Raw genomic sequence first — 9,473 nt, 5'->3', positions numbered from 1 at the left:
ACCATGCCCGGCTAATTTTTTTTATTTATTGTAGAGATGAGGTCTCACCAAGTTGCCCAAGCGGGTCTCGAACCCACGGGCTCAGGTAATCCACTTACCTCAGCCTCCCAAGGTGCAGGATTACTGGCTGAACCACCAAGCCTGGCTACAAGACAGTTTCTTGACTCAAGGGCTAAACTAATGATCATGAGACCAACATTTAGGTTTGTCTGAATTTTTCCTCTCACAATGTGTCAGTTACTCAACTAATTACCAATCAGTTAGCAAACATATGAGTACTTACCTATCTCAAACCAGGTTTTCATCTGTGAGACAATTAAGGGGTCTATTTGGAACCCTCACACACAGAGTTAATATAAAATGGCAGGCCGGGCGTGGTGACTCACGCCTGTAATCCTAGCACTTTGGGAGGCTGAGGTGAGAGGCTTGCCTGAGCCCAGGGGTTTGAGACCAGCCTGGGCAGCTTGACAAGACCCTCTCTCTACAATCAATCAAAAAATTAGCCAGGCGTGATGGCACTTGCCTGTAGTTCTGGCTACTTGGAAGGCTGAGGTGGAAGAATCGCCTGAGCCCAGCAGGTGAAGGTGACAGTGACCGTGAGTGTGCCACTGCACTCCAGCCTGGGAACCAGAGTGAGACTCTGACTCAAAAAAAAGTGGCAGAACGTAGATTATTGGTTACCTCCGGGTTGGAGACTGAGGGTCAGTGAAGAGTGACTGCTAGTAGGTATGGGCGACTAAAGTTTTCAAAAACTGGTTGTGGTAACGCGGGCACAGCTTCGTGCTATACCAAGATTGAATTATACACTTTAAATGGGTGAACTGTATGGTATGTAAATTACATCTCCATAAAGCTGCTTTTGTTAAAAGGTAGTTTATTATTTTTTTGTTTGGGTTAGAGCCTCACTCTGTGACCCAGGCGGGAGCGCAGTGGTATGCCCACAGCTGCCGCAGCCTCAACCTGTTGAGTTCAGACATCCTTCCACCTCAGTTTTCAAGCAGCTGGGACTACAGGCACGGGCCACCAAGCCCAGCTTATTTTTTTGGATTTATTATAGAGGCAAGGTCTTGCCATGCTGCCCAGGTTGGTCTCAAACCTGTAGGCTCAGGCAGTCCTCTCACCTCTGCCTCCCAAAGTGCTGGGATTACAGGCATGAGCCACTGCGCCTGGCTTACGGTAGTTTAAAAACATTCAGTAATCAAAGAATATGTTATTGGCTTGGCTGTTTTTCCTAGGAATGTAAAAGCATGACTAAATAGATTCTACAATGTGCATTTTACTGAATCAGTCAGTGGAGATATTCATTTACCCAGAAAGTACTGTGTGTATTTCATAAATGTACCTGTTTGTCTTTCAGAATGTTGGCACCACATAAACTTGGTTTATAAGAAGAGACCCCATCAAGTCACATTTTCAAATATGAGGGAGGACCCCAAAAAACCTGAAATTATTTTTTGGAGAGTGGGAGCCTTGTAGTACAGGTTTCCCCTACTAGATTAGTGTTCTAGGAACCCATCGGCATCAGTATACCAGCTAGTGTTGTTAGCTACCTTCAGCTTCAGTGAATTTTTTTTAAGATTCTTTCAAGTGTGTTTGCCGTTACATGATGGGTGATTTACAAATACACCTGCCACACCGTGCTGAGTGTTCAGCAGTTTTTTACCAAAGTGGCATGACCCCCGTGCCCTACCCTCCTTATCCACTGGATCTCACCCAGAGCAACTTTTTTTTTGGTTTCTACGGCTGAAAGAAGTCCTCCAAGGGAAACATTTTGCCAATGTGAAAGAAGTAAGATAAAAAACAGCAGAAGCACTAAAAGGCAGCAACACTGATGAGATCAAAAAAACTGTTTTCAGCAGTGGAAAAAAGCATCTTGATCGGTGTATTGCATCAAATGGAGAGTACTTTGAAAGGGACTGAAGTTTAAACATGTAAAGATATATAGACAATTTTTTATAAATTCCGGGGGTTTTTTTGGTCCTCCCTCATAGAAACTTTTATCACAGTAGTACTGGTCAATTTCAGAAATCTAAATAAAAGCTTATAGTATGACTTAAGAATTCAATGTTTTTCATTTCTTACCTTGTTTCAAGTCTTTTGTACAATACACTGGTATCTGTTCTCAGCACAAAAACTATATGAAACCAGCGTTCAGGGAAGAAATCACAACCATGGTAATCAACAATAACTCCTCCTTCTCTCATTTGGTTATCTAACTCATCAACTACCTGTAAGAAAGATTTTTAAAAATGCTTAAGAAAACTAAGGTCAAGTTTACTATTAAATTTAACAAAGACATACTTTATGGGCTGGGCACAGTGGCTCATGCCTATAATCCCAGCACTTTGAGAGGTGGAAGTGAGGGGATTGCCTTAGTCCAGGAGTTCTAGACCAGCCTGGGCAACTTGGCAAGACCTCGTCTCTACAATAAATAAATTAGCTGGGTATGGTGGCACGTGCCTGTGATTCCAGCTACTTGGAAGGCTGAGGTGGAAGGATCACTTGAGCCCAGCAGGTCAAGGCTGCGGTGACCATGAACCTGAGAGACAGACTAAAAATAAATAAAAAATAATTTTTAAAAAAAAGGCATACTTTGTGAAAAAGTCATACTTACTCTATCTTCATCTAAAATGGGACAGTCATACTCTTCATCATAGCCATCATACAACTGCCCTAAAAGAGATTTAGATTAGCTTGTTAAAATAGTATTTTACAAGTGACTTTCAGTAATTTTCAATGAATTCTAGACTTTAGTCTTTTTAAGAAAGTGTATCATCAATTTTTTTTATATTCAAGGGAAGGCACGAACACAATAAATGTCACAGGGACACCGAATATAAAGAGTAATACTGACTGACAAATTAGAATTCTGTCTAGAGGGAAACTTGAGTAGCAATATATCTAACCCTGTTTTGAGTATTAAAACTAAAAAGAATGCACAGCCAACTTCAGAATTTGCGGGGCTTCAGAAGTTCAAGGCTGCAGTGAGATATGATTGTGCTACAGCTCTCCAGCCTGGGTGACAGAGCAAGACTGTCTCAAAAATAAACAAATAATAAGAGATTCTCATATTAGGATGTAAAATGCTTAAAAAAATATCTTCCTGATTTCTAAAATTGAAAAAATATTATTGGGCTACTAGTAGACAGGGACCACATTATTTTTGTTGAACTACAGAATGGTGGGAAGAGGGGACACTTGGACAGATACCAACATACTCATACACATTAAGAGCAGGTAAAGGGGAGACACCTCTTATCAACAAGGGTGCCTGAACGAAGCATATTTGTATACCTAACCCTTAACTGTACCCCACAATATAATAAAAAATATTGATTATTAAAAAAAAGAAAAGAGTGTAGTTTCTTTTTTTTTTTTGAGTTGGAATCTCACTCTGTCACCCAGACTGGAGCGCAGTGGCCACTCCCGGCCACCGCAGCCTCGACCTGGTGGGCTCCGGCGATCCTTCCGCCTCAGCCTTCCGAGTAGCCAGAATTACATGCATGTGCTACCACGCCCGGCTGATTTTTTGATTTATTGTAGAGATGAGGTCTCCCTGCCCAGGCGGGTCTCGAACCCGCGGGCTCAGGCAATCCACTCATCTCAGCCTCCCAAAGGCACGGGATTACAGGCTGAGCCACCGAGCCCGGCGAAAGTGTACTTTCTATAGTCATGACCTTCACTTTTCTGCTTCCCATTCATTTTTTAGCCCACTACAGTGAGGTTTCTGGTTCCATTATGACTCTAAAAATTGTCTAAGGTCACCAATGACTTCCCAGTTCACAATTCAAATGCACCCTTTGAGTAACTTTTGCACTTAATATTTCTAGGGATAATTAGTTTGGACTGAATCCACTTAATTTATATATGTGTTTTTTCTCTCATATCAAATGATATATGTGCATCACAGAAATTTTATAAAATAAAATATGAATTGTTTATTAAAAAAAAAAAGGAAGGTTAAATTCCAGATTTATGAGGCCAAGGATATGAAACTTATCAAAAACAACAACAGGTTCTTTTGTTGTTGTAGTTGAGTAGAAGTCTCACTCTGTCACCCAGGCTGGAGTGAAGTGGCATACTCGTGGCCACTGCAGCCTTGACTTACTGAGCTCGGGTGACCCTTCCACCTCAGTCTTCCAGGAAACTGGAATTACAGGCTTGTGTCACCACGTGTGGCGAATTTTTTTTGATTTACTGTAGAGATGAGGTTTTGTCAAGTTGCCCAGGCTGGTCTCAAACCCGTGGGCTCAGGCAATCCTCTCGCCTCCACCTCCAAAGTGCTACGACTACAGGCGTGAGCCACTGTGCCCGGCAACAACAGGCTCTTTATTTCAGAAATGAACCCTGTCATGGAGCTCACATCTCAGGTACTGGGAAGAAGGGTTAGTATGCAGATGCTCCCGAATGGCATCTTTACTTCAGACCATTCCTCACTTATTTCAGAAGGGAAAACGGAAACAATGGGCTGAATGATAAAGAAGGCAGATTTAAACTTAGCATAGTAACTTTCCAACACATCACAACTGGCCTTCAAAGGAAGTCTAACTGTAGGAGGTGAGACATCTCACCCTCACCCCAAGCCCCCGGGAGGTGTGGAATCTAAGGCAGGTTTACAGCATCCTTCAATCATTTCTGAGAACATTTTCTGTCTTGCCACCTCTTTCCCCTTAATATTTTGGTACAGGTTGAAATTAGGTCAAAAGGAACATGAGTTCTGAAGGGTCAAAAGGGTGGTCTGAGAGTCAGTGGAAGGCAGAGGCAGTTGGAACTCATCTTGCCTGGAGGGTCTGTGGACTGATTCTGAGCACACGAGCCCTAGACCCTAGTGTGGCCTCTGCCTCCTTGGGCTAGTGCTCACTTCCCAGAAACTCTATCAGCCTCCACAATTAAACTATTTTTGGTGTGGGGAAAGCTAGTTGACAATTTAGAAAACAATCTGAATTCTTATTTTGTACTGCAACTCCAGAGCTAATTTCTTAATTGCAAAGAAAGCTGGTAGAAAATTAATCTATAAAGAAATGATTTGTTTGTTTGCTGAGTAATAGAATAAAGACTAATTCAATCACTTAAAATGCAGAATCTCTGTTAAATGAGAAATAAAACTCAAGAAAAATAATAGATTGGAAGATGTATTTGTAGTATGACAGAGGACTGAAATGTAGATTATATAAAGACCTTATTGGCAAGGAGTGAAAGTTTAAAAAAATAAAAATTTTTTAAAAACTTTAAAAATCAAAGTAACAATAAGTAGCTCAATAAACAAGAATTCACAGAGGATAAAAAAGTGGAAAAGGCAATCAGTAAACACACATGAAAAATGTTGGACTTTCCTAGCTATTAACGAGAAGCAAATTAAAATGAGCCTTTTAAGCCAGGCATGGTGGCTCACTCCTGTAATTCCAGTACTTTTTGGGAGGCAGAGACGAGAGGATTGCTTGAGGTCGGGGGTTTGAGAGCAGCCTGGGCAACCTGGAGAGACCTCGTCTTTATAATAAATTAAAAAATTAGCCAGGCATGGTGGCATGCGCCTGTGGATCCAGCTTCTTGGAAGGCAGAGGTGGAAGGATCACCCGAACCCGGCAGGTGGAGGTTGCGGTGGCCGTGAGCATGCCAATGCACTCCTGTCTGGGTGACAGAGTGAGACTCCAACTCAAAAAAATAAATGAGTCGATTTATATTTGTTAAACATCATATATATTCAGAGATTTCCTTTACCATTTAATTTTTTATCTTTTTTGAGTTGGAGTCTCACTGTTGCCCAGGCTAGAGTGCAGTGGCATGCTCACAGCCACCGCAGCCTCAACCTGCTGGGCTCAGGTGATCCTTCTGGCTCAGCCTTCCAAGTAGCTGCAACCACAGGTATGTGCCACCACACCCAACTAATTTTTTTTTCTAATCTATTGTAGAGACAAGATCTCACCATGTTGCTCAGGCTGGCCTTGAACTCAGGTAATCCTCTTGCCCCTGCCTCCCAAAGTGTTGGGATTACAGGCGAGAGTCACCATGCCCGGTCTTTTTTTTTTTTTTTTTTTGAGAGACAGGATCTCACTGTGTTGCTCAGGCTGGAATGCAATGATGTGACCACAGCTCACTACAACCTCAACATTCTGGGTTCAAGCAATCCTCCCACCTCGGCCTCCTACCAAGTAGCCAGGACTACAGGTGTATACCACTGTACCAAGTCAATCACAAAAAATTTTTTTTGTAGACATGGGGTCTCTCTTGGGATTGTCCACACTGGCCTTGAACTCCTGGGGTCAAATGATCTTCCTATCTCAGCCCTCCCAAAGTGCTGTGATTACAGGTATGAGTCATCATGCCCTGCCTCCATTTAATTTCTAATTGGACTAAATTATGATAAAAAATGTCCAAAAATAAGGAAATAGGCCGTGTGCAGTGGCTTATGCCTGTAATCCCAGCACTTTGGGAGACCGAGATGGGAGAAGCACTTGAGCCCAGGAGTTGGAGACCAGCCTGGGCAACTTGATGAGACTTCATCTCAAAAATAAATAAACAAAATAAGCTGGGCCTGGCAGTGTATGCCTGTAGTTCCAGCTACTTGGAAGGCTGAGGCAGAAGGATCACCTGAGCCCAGCAGGTAAAGGGGTGGCCTGGTTGACAGAGTGAGACTCCAACTCAAAAAAAAGAAAAAGGAAATAGCAAAATGACAAAAGTTCATGTATAAAAGCATAAAACATAAAAAGCAGAATTCAAAGTTGTCTATATTAGGGACAAAGATTAGAAGAAAAACAAAAGGTGAAAATAAATTAGGATTTGGGGTGTTTCTCCATGTATTATTTTTACAATATAACACAAAATCTAAGAATACCTAGAACTGATTCCATACTATGTGGTAATGTGAGTAGATAAACACTGAGGTTTCTTCAAATTTTAAATCCTTGGATTTTTAAAGACTACTGATGGCCAGTCTTGGTGGCTCAGCCTGTAATCCTGGACTTTGGGAGACCGAGGAGAGTGGAATGCCTGAGCCCGCGGGTTCGAGACCAGCCCGGGCAACTTGGTGAGAGCTTGTCTCTACAATAAAATAAAAATCAGCCGGGCGTGGTAGCACACGCCTGTAGTTCCGGCTACTTGGAAGGCTGAGGCAGAAGGATCGCCGGAGCCCAGCAGGTTGACACAGGGGTGGCAGTGAACGTGAGTGCTACTGCACTCCAGCCTGGGCAAAGGAAGTCAACTCAAAAAAAGACTACTGACATCTTTAAATATATATACTGTCTAAAATAGACATCTATAGCAACATTAACTTTTATAATTAAAATCTTTGTACTGTAGTGCTGAAATGTAGAATTTAAATCATGTTAAGTTTTAATAAAATAGTAATACAAACTTTTAAACATTCATTTAAAAAAATTTATCAAACACCATGTACCAATAACCAAAGGGATGAGGATATATGAGTGAGCAAAGTGGACAAGACAAACTCCCTCAGAGAGTTTAAAATACAATGGGAGAATACAGACAAGTTATCTGAAAATTACAATTATTTGTTTATTTAAAATAGAGACGAGGTGTTGCTATGTTGCCTAGGCTGGTCTCAAACTCCTGGACTCAAGCAATCCTCCCACCTCAGCATCCAAAAGTGCTGGGATTACAGTATGAGCCACTGCACCTGGCTGAAAATGACAATATTGCGGCTCATGTTGCTTTGGGAGCAGTGAGATGGGCACCTGATAAATGGGATACTAGGGGAGGCCTCCTGGAGGAAGTTGCTTCTGAGCAAAGTCTTGAATCAGCTAGTTATAGGGGGAAAAGGTAAGGAAAACTATTTTATTTTATTTTATTTTTATTTTTGACTTGGAGTCTCACTCTGTCACTCAGACCGGAGTGCAGCGGCCGCTCCCGGCCACCGCAGCCTCCACCTGCTGGACTCCAGCAATCCTTCTGCCTCAGCCTTCCGAGTAGCGGAATTACAGGCGCACGCTACCACACCCGGCTGATTTTTTGATTTATTGTAGAGATGAGGTCTCACTGCCCAGGCGGGGCTCGAACCCGCGGGCTCAGGCCCACTCACCTCAGCCTCCCAAAGGCGCGGGATTACAGGCTGAGCCACCGAGCCCGGCGTTATTTTATTTTATAGTCAGAGTCTCACTCTGTCACCCAGACTGGAGTGCAGTGGTACACACTCATGGCCACCGCAGCCTCAACCTGCTGGGCTCAGGTGATCCTTCTGCCTCAGCCTTCTAAATAGCTGGAACCACAGGCACGCGCCACCCCACCTGGCTAATTTTTTTATTTATTGTAGAGACAAGGTCCAAGTTGTCCAGGCTGGTCTCGAATCCCAGGGCTCAGTCTTCTTACCTCCACCTCCCAAAGTGCTGAGAATACAGGTGTGGGTCACGGCACCTGCCTGAATATCTTTTAAAACTATATACTGACCCACCTGGCAACTTGGCAAGACCTCATCTCTACAATAAATCAAAAATGAGCTGGGCGTGGTTGCACGCGCCTGTAGTTCCGGCTGCTTGGAAGGCTGAGGCAGAAGGATCGCCGGAGCCCAGCAGGTCGAGGCTGCGGTGGCCGGGAGCGGCCGCTGCACTTCTGTCTCGGCGACAGAGTGAGACTCCAACCCAAAAATAAAAAATAAATAAATAAATAAATAAATAACTATATACTTAATTTTATTTAATTATACAATATTTCATCAAGTTGGTAAACCAAGATTTAACTATTTCCTTACTTTTTTAATCAATATTTTTTATTATGATATTGTGGGGTACAGTTAAGGGTTAGGTATACAATTTGCTTCGTTCAGGTAAACTTGTTAATAAGAGGTGTCTCCCCAATCCTTACTTTTTTTAAGCCAAATTTAGCAGTGGAGGGTTGCATACCAACTTTATTGACACTAATGTTAGTAAGTTGATAACCCACTACCACCAGACCAGCCATATTTCTTTCTTTCTTCTTTTTTTTTGTCTGAGGGGTAATGTGTCGACTGTAACAAGGTTTGAGGAATACCAAATCATCACACATGTACTTGTAGCCTCAGCTCAGGCGATCCTTCCACCTCAGCCGGGAATCCCGAGAACCTAAGGCTACAGGAATGTGCCACCATGCCCAGTTAAATTTTTTTTGTTTTTTTATTATAGACGAAGTCTCATTGTGTTGCCCAGGCTGGTCTTGAACTTGTGGGCTCTAGCAATCTGCTTGCCTCAGCCTCCTAAAGTCCTGGGATTACAGATGTGAGCTGAAATGATTTTTAAGAATTTGAAATTGATTATGTCACTTTGTGCTTAAAATTGTTTATTTTCCTTTGCCTTAGGATAAAAATCTATAAATTTACAGACTATTATAAATGATAAAAAACGTTGAGCAATAAGGAAATAGTTGGGTCTTTTGTAGTTCACGCACTACAAGTAATGTGTCCCAAATCATCACACATGTACATGCACACATGTAGTGCAGTGGCTGCTTCTGGCCACCGCAGCCTCGACCTGCTGGGCTCCGGAGAT

The 9,473-nt window shown here is 42.5% G+C and overlaps 1 protein-coding gene across 1 annotated transcript in view; it reads right to left on the bottom strand.

The window, feature by feature from the left end:
- The window catches only part of AK6 (adenylate kinase 6), a 20,098-nt gene that overhangs the window by 1,254 nt on the left and 9,371 nt on the right, over positions 1-9,473 (bottom strand). Inside the window, exons 3-4 of the mRNA XM_008055525.1 lie at positions 2,615-2,673; positions 2,083-2,228 (exon numbers count right to left, since the gene is read on the bottom strand). Of these exons, the coding sequence (XP_008053716.1) occupies positions 2,083-2,228; positions 2,615-2,673 (205 nt within the window). The remainder of the gene's footprint in view (positions 1-2,082; positions 2,229-2,614; positions 2,674-9,473) is intronic.

Source organism: Carlito syrichta, unplaced genomic scaffold (assembly GCF_000164805.1).
Source record: "Carlito syrichta isolate Samal-C Ts95f unplaced genomic scaffold, Tarsius_syrichta-2.0.1 Scaffold301869, whole genome shotgun sequence".
In the NCBI taxonomy this organism is placed as follows: Eukaryota; Metazoa; Chordata; class Mammalia; order Primates; family Tarsiidae; genus Carlito; species Carlito syrichta.
This window is presented reverse-complemented; position numbering and strand designations above follow the sequence as displayed.